Source organism: Alosa sapidissima, chromosome 4 (genome assembly GCF_018492685.1).
Source record: "Alosa sapidissima isolate fAloSap1 chromosome 4, fAloSap1.pri, whole genome shotgun sequence".
Classification (NCBI taxonomy): Eukaryota; Metazoa; Chordata; class Actinopteri; order Clupeiformes; family Clupeidae; genus Alosa; species Alosa sapidissima.
In genome coordinates this window covers 18,258,637-18,276,925 of record NC_055960.1, presented here as the reverse complement: position 1 = coordinate 18,276,925, position 18,289 = coordinate 18,258,637, and the positions used below count along the sequence as shown (strand labels likewise).

General features: G+C 43.3%; 1 protein-coding gene across 3 annotated transcripts; it reads right to left on the bottom strand.

Moving 5' to 3' along the window:
* Window positions 1-316: 316 nt before the first annotated feature.
* Window positions 317-10,337, bottom strand: LOC121706617 (ATPase family AAA domain-containing protein 2-like). 3 transcript variants are annotated; one of them, XM_042088517.1, is made up of 3 exons: window positions 10,064-10,337; window positions 2,124-2,336; window positions 317-401 (listed from the first exon to the last, which is right to left on the bottom strand). In XM_042088517.1, the coding sequence occupies exons 1-3, from the start codon at window positions 10,152-10,154 to the stop codon at window positions 364-366; spliced, it is 342 nt and encodes a 113-aa protein (XP_041944451.1). In that variant the 5' UTR covers window positions 10,155-10,337; the 3' UTR covers window positions 317-363. The 3 variants fall into 3 exon arrangements, with proteins under 3 accessions (XP_041944451.1, XP_041944452.1, XP_041944450.1); XM_042088518.1 differs by having other exon boundaries at window positions 337-401; window positions 2,149-2,336; XM_042088516.1 differs by lacking the exon at window positions 317-401 and having other exon boundaries at window positions 1,980-2,336.
* Window positions 10,338-18,289: the final 7,952 nt, after the last annotated feature.

The window sequence follows — 18,289 nt, the reverse complement described above, 5'->3', positions numbered from 1 at the left end:
TCCATGAACACACTGTCAGCAGCTCTGCTATAGCTCAGGGCGCTCAGCTCCTTGGACGGTGTGGGTGTGTGTGTACATGTGTGAGTGTGTGTGTGTTTGTGTGTGTGCATGTGTGTGTGTGTGTGTGTGTGTGTACAGAGAGGGAGGGGGAAAAGAAAGAGCAGCACATTGTACTGGATCCCAGTAAATCCAGTGAGTGAGCCGGGAAAGGCTGGGTAATTTGTGGCAGTCGGAGCCAGATTGGCGGCCGCTCATCCCGACTCGCTGCTCCCCCTAAAGCTGCCTAACAAGGCCGGATTACCCTTATCAGGCATCGACTGCTTTCCCTCTGCATGGATCAAGAGTTATTGCTTGGAGATGACTCTAATGGGCCACGCAGTCACATTGTGTGCGGCGTGTTCCTGTTTGGGTAAAGGAGGGGGGAACAGTCAATGCTTTTCAAGAATGAATGATGTGGGGGTTAAGTCTAACAGTACACGTGTACAGCAATTAGTCTACAACTGACAGTAATTCTAAATAAGTATCTTGTAGATGTATTTTACAGGACACAGATGGATAAATGCATTGATGGAGTATTTTTGGAAGCTTTCAACACCAACTGTCGCAGCAGGTACAATTTATTATGTGCCAGAAACAGAGTATAATATACTGTATTATGTATTCCTATTGGAAGAACATCTTCTGTGCACCCTCTGGTTACACCTTCAGCTCCCCATATAAATATTCTTCAGCCTTTTATATTAGTTGAATGCTGTCCAAAAATTCAAAGCCTTTTTGGACCAGTTAATCAAATCATGCAGTCATCCCAGGTTTTGGTGTGCCACTTTATGCAGTACATTTTTGCCTTGGCCCGAACACCTCTTAAGAAAGTTCTGAGTCTCTTTGTGTGAGCTCCATCTCTATTAGCTGGGTCTTGTAATTAAAAGGCAGAGGAGAAAATATTCCATTAAGAAGGCATGCGCGTTGCGCCTCTGCATTCCCGCTTCACAGATCTAAAAGGGTCAATTACAAGATGCACACAGCGAGCGATAGCCGACTCGCCATTAGCAGACTGGCACCATCTGCCTTATTGCAGGGTGCACACATGGGTCGTCATAAATTCTCTCTTTTTTTAGAGGAGTTACAATGCTGAGCTTGCTCTCGGTGCCATAAAACGTTGTTGTGAAAAATGGTGAGTACACAGGAAACGAAACGTGCTGGCCGAAAATTGGCAGCACACCTAGCATATTGACTTGACAAATAGAAGAATGTTAAAAGGCAAAGGTTTTTTGTTCCGCATTTGCTCATGGTGTAAGTGCAGTATTGTTACACACATGCAGCTTCAAAATAAAGGGCCACAGCAATATTTGTTTTTCTAAATTTAGTGAACTGTACTGTATATCCAAAGTAATAATGGCTGGCAGAGGCACATGGCATTTTAGTACTCCGAAAGACAGAAAATTGCAAACCACCAAATGACAGAAAAGAGTATGCAATATCTCCTTTTCAGTATCAATGCTGTTATTTGAGATGTCTGCTTCTCTTAAAAAACAGCCTAATCCATTGTTCCAAATGCAAGTCGCAACTCAGGGAACTAGGGGAGTTTGAACAGAAAATAACACAAGCGTGCACACCGCCGACTTTCCCCACTGAGCTAGAACATCAGGCACAGCAAGGTCGATCCACTGTTTGTTCATCAATGTGGGAGATCCTGGGAAGGGCTAGGCGTGAATACTGAGGAGCATGGCGCTCTGATCTAAGGCAATATTCAGGTCTCAATCGCGCTCTCCCTCGGGATCCGCACAGCAATGCTCCAGCCCAACTTAATTCATCCGATGCCGCCCACCTCGCTAAAGAGTTTAAAATAGGGAGAATTAGGGGATCGATACTGCGATTAGCAAAAGCCTTGTAGCCATTGTGTGTTGTTGGCAATCTATTGTATCAGTGCCAAAGCTCTTGGATATCACAAGCACATGGCTAAATGAGAGGGAGCAGGACTTGGAGGATCTTAACAATCCCTGCCATTAAAGACTCCACATTGGTGTATTTCCAAGTCAGGTTAACTGTAATTGAAGTGTTTCTGAGACGCATGTTGCATAGCTAACACAGGAGGGGGGAGCGCGACCAGCTCAGCTTTTCCAGACCTGTTGTGGAGGTTGTGTGGCTTACGGGTGGAGAGGAGAGAGGCCAGGTGTAAAGTGGGACTGCTTTATCTCTGGGATTAATATACCACTGGTCATCACCACCACCATCATCATCATCATCATCATCATCATCGTTGTCGTCGTCATCATCGCCGTCATCTAGTTTTTGGAGGTCATCCAAACAAAATGCCATGCTGCCCTCATCTTCATTTCCTGTGTGGCAAAAAAATGCTGTTAATCCTACAGCCTTTTTTTAAGAGCTTTAAAACAAAAGTCTCATGTAAATTGTTTTCCACTTTTCTAGAAGCTTTTTCTCTCATAATTATGGATGTTTTGACAAAATGGCACAAGCTAAAAATTCACTTGTCAGCCGTGACGTTGCCATCATCATATTCAAAGTGGCTGAGAATGTGTTTGGAACTCTCTTACCCTGTTATTAATGTAACTGTTGCTGCCAGTCTTTCCTTTCAAAGGTCAGAGACACATGTGCTAGTTTGACAACATAATAGCCACAGTGGGAGTGCCATAGTGTCAGCTTTAAAACCCCAAAAATACATACCATGCTGATTTTGGATAATGCATAGATTTAAGTATAATCCAGAAGACCCATTCTGAGTATTAAAGACCCCTTCCCTCTCAAATAAAGTCAGGAAGTGAAGCACAAAAAAGGAAAAAGAGGAAAAACAAACCAACAAACATTTAAGAGAGGTTAATCCCCTTTTAAGTCATATACCCCAGCTTTCAACATCCAACTCTCTCTCCCTCTCTTTCTCCCCCCTCCCTCTCCCTCTTTTTCTCTTTATCTCTCTCTCTTTCTCTCTCTCTCTCTCTCTTTCTCCCTCCACCCTCTCTTCTTCTCTCTCTTTGTCTCTCTCTCTCTATCTCTCTCTCTCTCGCCTCACCTTCTCTCTCTCACACACACTTCTAACTCACTTAGACACTGCTCGCCATGACTGGCTGCTGAAATTCATTACGGCGTTCCATTACACGGCCGTGCAGCCGAGCTGGACGGGGATGAGAGGCCAATCAATACAGTCAGTATCTGCCGCTTCTAATCTCTGTCGCCTGTGTCAGGGCAGCTATCTGTAATAGATCTCTGGGATTATAGAAATTCTTAAGACACTGCGCTGCGCTCGAGGGCCAGCCGGGCTAGGGGCATTGAGCACACGGAGCGCCCATCCGGCGTGAGGGGAATGCTAGCGGGAGTTAGTGGGGAGCCGAGGGAGAGGAGGCTAGGAGAGAGGGGATAAGCGCCAGGGCAGGAGAGCGCAAGCCCATGTAATTTCTCTAATCCTCGTGGCATTTATACTTTCACCGACAGATAATGAAAATGAAAAATAAAATGAAAAACTTCCCAGCTGCAGGTTTTAATCTGTTGCATGCTTAACTTTTTTTCTCTCCCTCTCCTCTCCTTGGTCTTCCTCTCTCTCTCTCTCCCTCTCTCTCTCTCTCTCTCTCTCTCTCTCTCGCTTCACACCCGGGCAATTTTGCGCTGACTCAGCGAAGGTCTGGTGGGTCGTCTCCTTTTGAACAACAGTCACAGAAGGGCATCAGCAAACATCATATCACTGCCACTCGCAAGCTTACAGAATGCTCCCTATTTTTTGTAACTGATGAAAAAGCTGTTGGGGCTTTTTGTTTGTTTTTGCTTTGGTGATGTGTGATGGTCTTAGATCATGTCTGACCGGCAACGACCAGCTCTGCACGACACTGCAAACATCATCCCCTGCCACGAACAAACAAATAAAGGATAAGCTGGAAATAGCTAAACAAACAGACAGACAGCACTTCATGATCCACTCAGTATGCGTCAGACACAATCAAAAACTTTCCATGAAGCGTGAGGAAAGTGAGGGTGATTTTCAACAACACTGTCTGCCTCCGTGAAGAAGAGGGGCGTCGGGGGGGGGGGGCAGCTCTTTTTCAATTGGAATTCTGAGAAAACTGATTTGTCAACATAAGGGGAAAAGAGGGGTGAGGAAGAGTTTGTTGAGTTGAGTTCACATTAGAGATTAGAGAGTGCAAATCTGGATTTTGGGCACAACATCACACTGGTGTCAGATTAGATGAGAGGCCGGCTCAGCAATGCCTGTGAAAATCAACACACAGACACACACACACACACTGAGGAGTGGACCCACTGGCCTCAGACTAAACACTGAAATCACACCGATAATGTGAATCCTCTCACACACACACACACACACACACACACACACACACACACACACATACACACACAAACACATACACGCACACATACACACACACACACACACACACACACACACACACTCAGCCTCAACTGAGCAACTATGTAGCTTGCTTAGCCAACTAACAAGTAACAGAAGCACAAGGTCAAATAGCCAAAAACCAACTGTGAGTGATATGCAGCTGAAAACAGGCACAGTGTTTCAGAGTGAAACCCACCGCAATGGCCCACTCCATCTTGCTCTGTTGACACGAGGACTCGGACTATCTGGAACAAAAGTGGCAGAGTGGCAGTGGACGGGTATACTGCAGTTTACAATGGCAAGCCCCTCAAAAGCTCACACCAGGCCTTTCAAGGGTGTTCAAGAAAAAAAGCTCTTTTGAATCCTAATCATAATGTGCAGCTGAGACAGCACAGTGCTCCTCGAGATCCACCAGCCACTCATGTCACATAATGGGCCCTTGGGGTGGGAGGAAACTTGAAAGTGCGGCACAACCAAGTGTACCCGTGCCACAGAGCTATCATCAACATGAAAGCAGGTAAACAAGAGTGAATGGGGTGAGCAATATGTAAAATGGATTCAAATTCATCAAAGCTTAGTCATGGTCCTATAGCCAATGTGCTCATCAAAATAACACTCTCCTGGTCAGCATAATGTATCTATAACCATTAGGAGTCCATGTTCTAGTGTATAAAAGAGGTAATGTCCTCAATTCTCTGATAAGACTTTTACAAACAGGCACCAAGGCACTACACAGAAGAAAGCCCTTGTCCCACATACCCATCGGCACGGTCTAATGTTGCTCTCACAGGCAAAAAAGCCAATTTAGGACCACGGACAGCGCAGACGCGTCAAACTTCAGCTGTGGGCATCAAAAGGAGTTTGGGTGGATTTACCCAATCAAGCATGGCAGGCCTCTCCTAAGCAGCTTCTGAGCTGCTGTACCTCTAGGCCCTGAAGGACACCCCTGGGCTCTCCTTTTCTATCCCTGTCGTCCAGCCCTGCACTCCTGCCCTCAGCCGAGAACAAAGGCAGAGGTAGACGACATATGCAAACAAAAATCTCTGTGCTTCACACTGCATCTATACACTGTCTGTCATTGTGGAGTGTTATCTGGCGCAGTATATGAACTACTTGTCATACTGGTTTCACACAAAGTCAACAATGCAATGCTCCACTCATGCTTTTCTCATTTAGTTAGTGAAGAGGAAAATGGTGTTCATTCATTCATTCATTCATTCATTCATTTATTTATTCATTCATGATATATTTGAATTGCTAAATCAATGTACATAAAAACAAACACACAAGGTAAATAGAAGCTCAATAAAATACCTAAATGGAATGGAGTGTCAGCTATACCAGTGTGATAAAGCACATTGTGTTGCATTCATCTTCATATGAACACAGGATAAAGCACAGACAGAACTACTTGGTACTCCTGACAACGACATTGAGATGACAGAATCTCCGCCCACTCTATGCCACCACCCCCCACCCCCAGTGCAAAGTGTGCACCACAAGAAGCATGTCCAATCAGAAATAATTTACTTGGGAGAGAGGCTTAGCTTACACATGTTTGCCGAGGCAAACCAAATGACAAGTTTAAACCAATTAGTGCAGAAATAAGTTTGAGCATGCCTGTGCCTTCGTTAATTACGAAATGAAGATGGGCCAAATTAGCATCCCCTTTAATTGGACAGTGTCACTCAGAGAGAGAGAGAGAGACTGAAATTCTGAATATTCATCGGGTGGTCTGTTTCACGAAGCACAGTAGCAGGAACAAAGAGAGAAATCCACCACTGTGACCTGAAGACACAACCAATGTAACCAACAATTCATCCAAACAAGTGACGAGTGGTACACGTGGAATATGCCTCAGTAGAAGCAAATAAATAAATAAATAAATGAAAAAATAATATATTAATAAATGAAACAAAATTAGAGGCAATTAAAATGTGGCGGACTTCGCACAAGTGCAGATTACGAGGGGTCCATCTCTTTGAGAGGGAGATTAGTCAGAAGCCGAATTGCAGTGGGCTGCGTGCAACACAAAGCCCTTCACTTCTTTCCCGTCTCTGACACCAGGCAAACCTGTCCCTTTTTCCTAAAGCACATTCCAATTAACCTCAGCCCGCGTCGAGGTCATACGGCAGGCGGAGAATGCAAGTCCAAAAAGTCATTTCCCTCATCCGGCTCCACGCAGGAGTACGTCTCTGACAACCACCACTCCTTTTAATGTTCATGTGGTGAAAGAGGTTTGTGGTCTCCCTCTTGCTGAGGGGAGATTTATGCACATATATATCCCCAAGCCACTAAAAGAATTATAGATTGAGAGAGGGGGAAATACTTTAAACAAGCAGGCAAATTGCTTCTTGTGTGTTTGCAGTTATAAGCCTCATAATAGGCAACGCTTTTTTTCACAATTATTATTGTAGAATAACCTTCCTACCCTCCATCATACACACGCAGTCTTTGATCAAAAAGAGTTTGGTGGGGGGAAAAAAGTTGGGGCGTTTTTTGTATATAGAGGTGATTTAATTTCTGTCATTCAAATTAATCCCAGTGGCGCTGCCCTTTCCACCTGTAAATCAGAACTGCTTATGTCTAAAACGAAGCCTGGAGCCACTGAAATTGAAGCGGTTGGCAAACAGCCCAAGGTCAACCCTCAAATGTCTCATTGGCCCCTGAATAACATCAAAGCAAGGGAGGGATGAGGATGTATTCACAGATCCATCACTTTTTATGACAAGCACAAGGACTCTACACACAGCACCTTTTGCTTACAAAAACAGCCCGGTGCTACCGTTGTTCATATTTGGGATTTGCTCCTGTTTTAGATGCCATTTTCAGAGACAGTATTTGATGAAATACTGCCGAGAAGGCACACTGCCATCCCGCATTTGCCTTCTGTGAGGACATGTCATAATCCTGCACCTCACTCATGCTTTTATCTCTGACACAGTCAGTGAGGAGTACCGGCCAAGCTCAGCTGTCCCAGACACAAGGGCTCAACTCACCAACCAAATCAGCAAAGTGGCAGCATGGTTCTCCGTGTATCCGTATCACACGGAACCGTCTATGATGCAGCTGGGGTTTTTGTTTGTTTGTTTGTTTGTTTGTTTGTTTGTTTGGGGTTGTTTAAATAATCGCCACACATCCGACTCGTTGGCACATGTGTCAGGTGGAGGCAGGGAGGACTCCCCGGCTTGGAGGCTGCGCCCTTCAGCTAAACCAACCTCGGCGACTGGCTAATTGTTCACCGATCGTTAGCAGATGTTGTTGACACGCCGATGCCCCCATGACAGGGCCCTGACAGGGCACCGGTCCAGGGCAGACAGACGAGAACAATGCGGAGGAGAAAAGGGTCTGACAGAGGACTCCCCCCCCTGCCCGCCCCGCGCCACCCACCCCTCGCTTCAGCCCCTGTCCTCACCCTACCCCCTCTGCCCTCCTGCATCCAGTTGCCCGTGGCTCTTTTGCTGTCGTGGCACAATGTGACTATCTGTGCCTGTGCAGCTGTCGAAATTCATTTTCTACGGCTGCCGGGTGCCCAGGGTGCAGAACAGAGTTCTTTCAGTTTATTTTTGGTGGGTTGGGGGGGGGGGGGGGGGGGTGGTTCTCTCCTCCAGAGGATCTGCGATCCACGAGCAGTGGGCTGTGACAAAATTAGGGGGTCTTGTGTGTGTCGTCTCTTGTTACGTCCTACACACCGTTGTGGTACGCCAGTCGGACAGCTCTTGGCCCAAGTAACACATTGTTTCGATGAGTCAACCGCATGAAAACGAAATGTTTCTTATTTTACATAGAGGTTGTGGAGAGGGACAGAAGAATGGCAAAACTCCTTTAACCTTTCCCAAATGCTTTCCACAGCTCTCACCAGCCAAGGGTTCCTTTCCTTAGTATTCACCATTGACACTTTGTGTTTGACTTTCATTTCCTTCTTTGTGTTAGAGGTGGTGAAAGTTGTGATGACAACTTTGTTTTTTATTTTCTTCCATATCCAATGTACACATGGATATGTACACATGACTGAATATAAAGGTATAGGAATGCAGGGGCAAGTCATTATTATAATGTAAGACTGTATAAATATTGCAGTTGGTAGGCCTATAGCATTTTCATTCAGCGTTCTTGGAAAGATGGAGACTCCAGAGAGAGATGCCACACTTGTTGTTTATACAGTTATTACAATTAAATGACACGGAGCCGTGTGTGCCGAAGACAAATTGACCAAGGTGAAGCGTTCTTTTTCCCCCCCTAACTTTTCAATCCTGTCTTACTCTCTCCTTTTGCTGGCGTTCAATGAAATAATCACCTAATGACATCCTGTCAGCCATAGACCACATTAATCTTGGCATAAACAGTGGTATCGACAGAGCCATTTTTAATGAAAGGCAGCAAAAAGGAAGTGAGGTGGCAGTAATTGTTCTAATTTGGAGGGGGATCGATGGGTTTGGCGGTGCACAAATCACATAGCCACCAAGGCATACAGAAAGCAGGGTGTCAGGGTCGCAGAGAGTCATGGTGTAAACAGTCAACATGCATGATACTTCTAGGTGTCAACTTCCATCTTGTCTCAGACTTTTATAATAATTCCGTAGAAATGCATGGATTCCAGTTGCTGCTACTGGAAACAACTAGAATCCATGCATTTCCACAGAATTATTTTTGGAATTTGATCCCTTATCATACCTGTTCATTCGTACTCGTCGCTCGACTTATCGTGACTAAATTCAAGATGGCGGCGAACGGTAAACTTCCTGAAGGTACTGTCTGTATAAATTGTCTTGTAAATAAACTACCAGTGCTTTTTCAAAGTTCTCAATGTCTCGTTTTAAATGTCAGGGCCCTCGGAAGTCTACCAATGAAGTGTGGAGCTACTTTGAGCCTCGTAAATGGTGTAAAACAATGATTTATTTGCATGGCTAGGCCGATGCCCGAGGCACCCCCTTTGAAAACCTGTTGGTAGCATCGGCTAACTACCGCCAGATTTCGGAGTGCAGGGGACAAGCCGAGATGAGCTATGAGACATACGTTCACATAGAATGTCTTAGTGTGGTTCAGTTTTGAGAAAACTGAACCACACTAAGACATTCTGTAATATGTTGTGATGCTGATGCAATTGTGATGCTGAAGAAAGTAAAGAATATCATGTTTATGGAAATGGCAGGTAGGCTATTTGAAGTATGGCCCAATTTTCTCTGGATTCTCTGAATATTTTCATGATATTATGTGCTGTACATGATGAACTCTCCAAATACTTCACAATTTCAGAAGTATTAAAATTGTTTCATCATTGGTTCACACAGGTTTACACAGTGTGATAAATACCCCTACATCTTTACTTCTAAGAGACTCTGCCTCTCTGGGATGCTCTTTTTCATACCCAATCGTGTTGCCAGTTACAGTTGTGAAACATTCCTCCTTTTGTTTTCTTTATCGTTACACAACCAGCATTCTGTTGCCCCCCATCCAAACTTTTTTTAAAACGTGTTGCTGGTATCAAATTCAAAATGAATATACATTTTCCATGAAAAAGTCAAATTTGTTATTTTCATCATTTGATATGTTGTCTCTGTCCTTTTTGCAACTAACTTATCAAGCAATTACATTCAATTATTACATTCTGTTTTTATTTGCATTTTACACAATGTCACAACTTTTTCTGATTTTGGGTTGTATAACGATTTGTATTGTGACCAGATAATTCTATGTTGGACTCACCTGTCCAGAGAATGGACTTCCAGAAGGCCTCTGAAAGTTGAATTGGGCAGTTTTGTTCTTTTTTGAGAGCAGAGGCTACATGTAGACACATGTAGATGTATTCCAGATGCTGCCAACAAGGTCTGTAACTCTCTAGAGGTGATGTGTGGATTGGCTTTTACTCAATTTAGGCCTTTTCACACAGAGATCCCGCTAAATTTGCGGGAAGAGGGGACATCTTTTTGCCGTCTTTTTGTGTCTGAAAGCGAGGTGAAAATTTGCCGGCCTGCTGATCTGTTCACATGATGCGGCATTTTGAGGAGCCAGGAGGCAGGATCAGCTATAGTAAATTAAATTGTGACGTGCAACAGGGGGCGTGTAGAGTGATAGTCGTAGCAGGCCTTATGTGCGTGGGCCTTTAGATACAGCAGGTGTGTGATTTCAAAAACCATGGCGGGAGAACCGACTGCACTTTGGTCAGCTTGCATTTGCTTTGCTGATGCTGTTAGAATGTTAAATTCTTGCAATAGATGTCTTCAGACAATAAAACGTAATTTGGAAGGGAAATTGAAGATAACAGTTGCCCCTTGCGTTGGCCGTACAATGTACTGTGCGTACAATTTATTCATGAAATAATTCAATATTACAACAATTATTAATAGCTTGTGTACTGTCTTAATTGAAACATGCTTCGCGCACAAATTATAGCCTAGGGCAAAGAGAATGGACATCTCAACATAAGGATACATTAGAAGATGATGATTAGTGTAAACTTTGTCACTCAACGTAATAAGCAGTTCTTTAAAAACGCAACGTTCCATTCAGTCAAATCATTCAAGCGTAGGCCAGGCCTAGTGCTCTTCATGAAAAGAAAACAGAAGCTTAATATGTTCCAGGTGTTTAACAGTAGGCCTAGGCGCACTGTTAGCAGTTATGCCAAAGGCAGTGAGATTATTAGGCATTGCATCCTGTCACTGAACATCGTAGTTCGGGTTGATAAGATTCAGTTGGATCAGTCTCAAAGTTTGGGACAACCAAACAGCAGTGTAGGCAAAGCAAATCCTAATTGTTAGGTTACCATAGCTGTCTTTTCTCTAGGCCTGGGCCTATCGGAAATCGCGACATAAGCACATTGGTTTCTGTTTTATTTTCTTTCTTGTTCGCGTGTTGGGTAGTGAAGCGATAATGCATTTAAAGCAGTAGGCTACATCTTGTGAGACAGAGCCGATATGGCCAGAACTGCTGCTCTGTAAAGGTATTTCTGTCCCACCCAAATTTGCTGAACTACTTGCGAAGTAGCCTATTCATCACAGACATCACATGTATCACACGAAAGAGCTTTTTCTCAGCCTTTAAACGATGTTAGTGGTTAGTTGTTGTGGTAAACGGTTCGCGAGAAAAGTAACTTTAATTTAATCATATTTTTTGCGCCCGTCTCCCTACCCATTTATCTTGGTGGAATACTTCGCGAACTTTCCCTCAACACATGACAAACCATATATCAGAATAAACAGCAGACCTTACCAAACATAAAGGTGTAGCCTAAAGTATTCCCCTGCACAGTTAGCCATTCCAGAGTAATCCGTTTTTAAATTTGCAGCAATGTCTTTATGCATATCTCCAACTTTGCAGTTCCTAATGTGTTTAAATTGTTCAATAAGTCTACATGATTTTATAACAGGCCAAATACAAAATAAATGTTACAAATATCGCCTAGATATCTGTAAGCATTACAATCAGAGGATATACATATAGGGCAGACAGACGCTCATGAGTTCATGCAATTGTTTTATCGCTGGATTTTAGGATAGCCTATTATGGATTGCATTCCAAGCTACAGTCAACTCTAGCAGGCATTGAATGACTGGAGACTTTGTGAATTTATAGACTGACATAATGTGCTGTCTCTGCTATTGCTGCTTTTGATCAGTTAGATTTATTTGCAATCTCCTGTGGTGGGCTGGACATAGCATTGAAATGCCCGCCCAGATTCCCCTTTCCGCCTTGACCCATTCACACTGGTGGCGGAACGAAAAAACTCGGCAAAATGTCTAGGGGGCTAGGTAGTAAATTTGGCGAGACACTTTGTCCCGCCGTTCCGCCTCGGTCTATGTGAAAGGGACAGTCGTTCCGCGATTCTGGTACATAAAATCGCGGCAATTTTGCCAGTGTGAAAGGGCCTTTTATTATCTTTTTGGTGCATCTTTGTCATACTTTTGATGGGCATCATCTTCTAGGAAATGTTGCTGTGATGTTGAATACCCTCCATTTGCAAACAATTTGTCCTACAGTGGATAAATGGAGCTGGAATCTTTTAGAGAGGGTAGCTTTCCCCAGACTGATGGGCTGTCATTACTCTCTTCCTCATGTCCTCAGATATCTATTTTCCTCTTGGCATTGTTGATCCCTGTGGGTATACCTTGGCACTACAGTGGTTTGGTGAAATTCCTCTCTCTTTTAATCATGGCTGCTCAAACCCTTTCCGAAGATTAGTATGCGTAATTGATTATTTCAGCACCCAAATATGTTTTACATTATTTTACATGCATTAATTCCATGGTTCATGATTTTTTGGCTTCTCATGCAATCCCCTCTAAACAAGTCCATGCATTTGAAAAATGTACACACCTGACAGTTCATATTTAAAAACTGGTGATGATCAAATAAGAAAATCATGAAAACTCCAAACTGTTCAAAGGGTTCACATACTTTCACATACTGACCTGGTTGAGCATATTTAGCAGAAGAAATACTTTGGATATGCATCCAACCATGTAACAGCCTACCAACAAATCATAATAACTGATGTAGTTGTAAAACCTAACTACTAAAGTTTTCCGTCAACCAGATTTTGTCCACTCCAACACCCAAACCCAACCCAAATAATAAACACTACAAATATTGTATGCAAATATTTAACCTTATTCTGATGAAGAAACAACATATTTTTCAGGTCCACACGTCCACTCTAACCCACATTTAACATTGGAAGTATACATTTCTAGTGTGTCAATGACCAGGTGCCTTAATTTTTGAATGTAGATTAAACGGATGTAGAACAACAACAAAAAAACAACAACATGAACAACAACAAAAAAACATACATTTCAAGAAAGTTAAATTATCAGGCCTTGTGAAACAAAGTGCTTACCCTAATTGTGAAACTACCTATGTTGGACAGGCAGGAAGTTTGGTTGATGGCTTTGGATGGCATTGAGTCATAGTCCAGAAAAGCTTGGATAGATCTTAGGTTGATGCATTGAAGAAATCATAATCATAATGTCAACATAATGGGATGGGGGTGGGGGGGGCATTGCCTGTTCTATATCTGTTTTGTGGGGTGGCTTGTGGACTCCTTGTTTCATGTGGTTCTTTACATATTTAAGTTTTAATCCCTTGGCAAACACATTGCAAATTCTGCAAAGCACATATGGTGTTTCATTAAAAAATATTTTAATAAATACAAAGTTACAAAGCACTTCAAGCCCCATTGCAGCAAAACAATTTGATGTCACTTGGTAATCCACACACAGGTGCTCACAAAAGCCCAATTAGACTAAAGTGAGTCTTATAGATTTATTCAAGTTAGTTTAAAATCAAACCAGAGTAAATATGCTTACCAGGACCACTAGAATTGTTTTTCAAATGCCATGAGATATATTGAAAGTTGATTTATAAATTCATTCACATTTAATATGCTCTAGAAATGCAATGAGAAGCTAAACTTGCTTTGGGCCTGTGTTTCAGTCTGCCTTAATCATGGTTTTTATGCGATGTGACATCGCACTCTGAAAGGTGTGAGGTATATATCTCAAGGGACCTGGAAAGCAATCAGTAGCTAATATGCTGACCTAGCTTTAATTAGCCAGCTATCAAACATGAAGTCAGTGTTGCGCTAGTATCTCTCCTTCCTGAATCAATTACTACACATCTTTGGGGCTGCGGCCCCAAAAGAATCAGGGTTGGAATGATGCATTTGGCTTACCCGTATGGCGATGTAAAACATGGATGCTCAGTTCCTGTGAGCTCTGTAACTAGATACCCTCACAGCCACATGGGGCCAAGCCTGGGGGGAGTGGGGGGGGGGGGGGGGGTTCACATCCAGAGAGATAAACATAAACTCGAAGCTATCAAGGGGCACTTGACGGTGTGATGAGAGAGAATTAGTTGGTTTAAGAGTGCCCGTGGTACACAAGTTAACACCTCGGCAGCACATCTGTCAGCCATCTGTAGTGGGATGAGCTGATTGGATGAGTTTGCCTGTCATCACTGCAGAGTTTAATGAGGTGTTTTTGAAGCCACGGTCAACTAAACTGACTGTGCCCTCCCTAACATGCTGACATCCCGAGCCATCGTTAGTAATGTGCAGGTGCAGTGACTATAATTGTATGTGTGTTAGAGGAGGTATGTATTGAATCTGTTCAAAGGTGCATTGGTGTGAGTGGTGTGAGTGCAGGACAAAATAGGAGTCAATTGTTTAAACAGAAGGGAAAAACAACAATTCTCTCTGTTGTGTGTTTGGTAAGGAATACTGGAGAATGTGTTCACCTCGAATCTCAAAGTTTTTTGCCTTTAATTGATAGATTTTAATGTGTATCACTGTTATTTATTTGTAACCCACCTCACTGTGTGCTGAGTGTGTTTTACTAATTCACGGATTGGGATAAATGCAGAGACCAAATTTCTCTCACGGGATCAAAAGAGTATATATACTATACTATTTGTCCAGCAAAAACAGTGAGTATGTTATTGGATGCTCTTTGCTTTCAATCAAGGCTCGTTGTTGACTCGATTGTTGAGGTTGATCTGCGCTGACCAGCTAATGGTCCGAATAACAAGAAAACAAACAGCTACAAGACAAGCGGGCAGAGGACATGGCAATGCTCAATTAAACCTGACACACACAGACACAAACACACACACAAACAACAACAAAAACAACAAAAATGGACTCGCTCAGTAGAGGCACTGGAGCGAGGGTCAGACTGTGAAAAAAGGGGAGTATTGGAGCGCTGTCCTGATGCAAAGGTAAGCCCAGGAGGTAGGGGAATGATGGTTGATTAAGGCCCTGACAGCGGTCCACTCCTTCTCCACTCAGAAGTCCTGCGAGTAACTCCCCTGGAAGCAAAGCTGCATACCAAGCAGAGAGTCAAAGTCACAGGGAGAAGGAGAGGCTTGGCCACCCAACAGCTTGCGAAAGAGAGGGAGAAGAAAGAAAGAAAGAAAGAAAGAAAGAAAAAGGTGGATTCCCACTGTTTGCAAGCACACACAGATTAGTGCCTTGGTGGTATTAAAAGTGAGCAGTTCTCTTTACCAGAGCCAAGTGGTACTTATCAGTTTTGGAGTGTGAACATGGGAATAATTACAGTAAAATGTGTTTTTAAAATGCGTTTTTTACTGTTTGTAGGTAAGACTGTCAGGAACATTAAAGAATATCTTTCCAGCGACACCATCACAAAGTGTTGGAGGTGTGATATGTGTTTTGAAACCTACTGCATCCATGAGTTACCACAGTTCATCTTTTCACTCATAAACAAAGCTTTTTTAAAAGAATAATTTCCATATTAACACAGTCTCACCCATATCTGCAAACACTGCCTGGGTCAACATTTGGTTGCCATGTCACTGGCCTTATTAGTATCTCTCCCAGCTCTGAAAACACTTGAGAGCACAGAGGCGGTAGATCGGCTCGAGGCTAATAGAACAAGGAACCACTGAAAATACACAATACAAGATTTCATTAACCCCTGTCTGCCCTACAATTAAACTCCTAAATTGTGCAGTTGCACCCCCACTCGTATGACGGCGGTGCATGGTCAATGTCACTGACAATGACTAACGCGTGGATTAGGACGATTTGGGGTTCGTTTTCAACTCCTTTTTTTCACTGAGGAGACGGTGTTAATTGAGGCAGTCTTTTTAAATGTAATCCTTTCTGCTTTATGGACGTCTTTTAGACAAAAAGCATTGCTTCCTCACTTACGGCTTACACACAGTTTAACTGTGAGGTGCTCCAGGAGAGCCCCATACTGTCTATATTCACTCTGTGTTACTTAAAGGGGCTCATTAGCCAAAAGCAAGGGAATGAGAAGTCACGCTGAAATAGTCCATTATTGATGACTAATCCCGACACAGTGCTATGGATTACACTTCCATTCTACAGTGTCTCAGGGTCTTTTTGAACATAACACTATGATACTTCAAAGTGACTGTAATCCATCATTAACTCCAACTTCCCTTTTAGGTAACAGCAAGACGATAGCAGATGGGGGGGGGGGGGGTGCACATATGAGAAGGGACTACGCAGAGCGTCCAGAGAACGTCGGGGGGGTGGGGGGGGGGGTGTGTTAAAACCAGAAACTATCGTCAAACGGCCATACCTTAAAACCTCTGATGTACCTGCGTATATGTACTAAATGCACATATGCCATGGCAACAAAAAGAAGCTACAACCACTAAGCTGTATAAAATATTCAAACAGTTCCCATCCCTCCATCAATAGTCAAGCAAGCTGCCATGATAAATGTGGCTTATAGGAGCCTTGCACTATACTGCGCTTCACAGCTCATGCACACATAAAAGCCATACATTGTAGCCATACATCAGAATACATTTGAAAGGGTTTCAAAGCCATACTGTAGCATCATCAGTCTCATCATGACATCAATATATGTGCGCATACTATGTATAAATGTGTGTTCCATACAGGTTCCCCCGACACTATTAATAAATAAGCCAGGTAGCCAGTATCTCCCCATTTATCTACTATCGTAAGTCAATATAACAGAGCTAGATTATGATCTTAGATCCTACTGTGTCATTTGAAGTTCAGTTCCATAGCCCTTTTGAACCCACTGCATACCAAAACCCCAAAGGTTTCATTAAAGCAGCAAACCTCAGGAGGCTATATAATCTCATGGCAATCATGGGATATTTATTCAACTCTCTGTGCCATACAGCCAACAGATAACATGTGATGGCAAGACATAAGTCAACCATCCACTGCTCTAATCTTTGCCCCTAACTACATCATGATGGACTGCCATCATAATTGTAGGATAAGGGATGTCACTGTGTATTTTGTACGCTTTTGAAAAAGTATTAAAATGTGATTATGCCAGTATTTGACCATTCTCGAGTGAAAAACAATGAGTTATCCAGTTTCAAAAGAGAAATGTAGGATTATCACCAGTGCATTGTTGAGGCCAAGAAAAAAATGCACCCAACTGCACATTTTAGTGTTTGTGTTTTGTGATGTAAACAACAAATTATTCCACTCAAGTCTTTTAATTGGACAAGAAGCTCTCGCTGTGACTGTTATCACATCCTCAAACAACCTCTAGATTGGAAGCGTGTGTTGTTGTTATTCTCACACTTGGGTCTGCATGATGGGTTTGTGAGAATGTCCATGTGGGCTCAGCCATCTGGGAGAGTGTGTGGAATTTCTCTGCTTACTCTCTCTCTCTCTCTCTCTCTTTCTCTCATGCCCTGCTATTTCCCATACTCTTCATGCCACAGACTTACGTCAGCCCAAGCACAGCTTCACTGTCTTTCTTTGTCCACGCGAGTTACTCTGCTATTTGTTGCTCCGGTCTTCTCATCCAGCCGTTACTCACCCTTAATTTTGTCAACACTCCTTGGTGCTGCAAAGCATTAGTGTGTATGTGTGTGTGTGTGTGTGTGTGTGTGTGTGCGTGTGTACCCGTCCATCTCCAAGTCCTGCGCTCAATCTGTGGCACTTAAGTGATCTTCTTCTCCCCATTAAGCACAATGACAGTGATTCATCGTTATGAAAATTACCCGTTCTCGCTCCTCAAACTCGGGCTACGCCTCAGTGTCCCCATAATCTACTGTCCTTGGGTTAAGAAATGAAACGGTGGGGGAGCAATTGGAACCCGGCAAAAGTTGCATGCAAAATCATTCCAGGCACAGAAGCGGGCAGAAAGGCCCTATCTCTGCCCTTCTTGCCCCCCAAACTCACTGGAGTGATTGAGGAATACCTTTAAGAGGGAGCTGACGTGATCGATGATGCAGTGCACCCTAGAGGATATTACAATTTTTCTTTACTCCTGACCGCTCCCGAAAAACGCACACCATGAACACAACAGAGTGGCATCCGTCTAGGTTTGCTTGTTTTTACGCATCCTGACACCACAGTTTTCTGTTCCCCCAGCTGAGAACCCAAGAGTTCGCATTCGGGTTTAGACGCTGACAAGGCTACATTCATCATGTAATAAACTAATGCAA

What these genes read in the sequence shown, in the direction of transcription:
- LOC121706617 (XM_042088516.1), bottom strand. Translation starts at nt 10,154, where the DNA reads ATGTGTCTACATGTAGCCTCTGCTCTCAAAAAAGAACAAAACTGCCCA. An exon ending in GAAGTCCATTCTCTGGACAG is followed by an intron (nt 2,337 to 10,063) that starts GTGAGTCCAACA and finishes TTTGCCACACAG; the next exon opens with GAAATGAAGATGAGGGCAGC.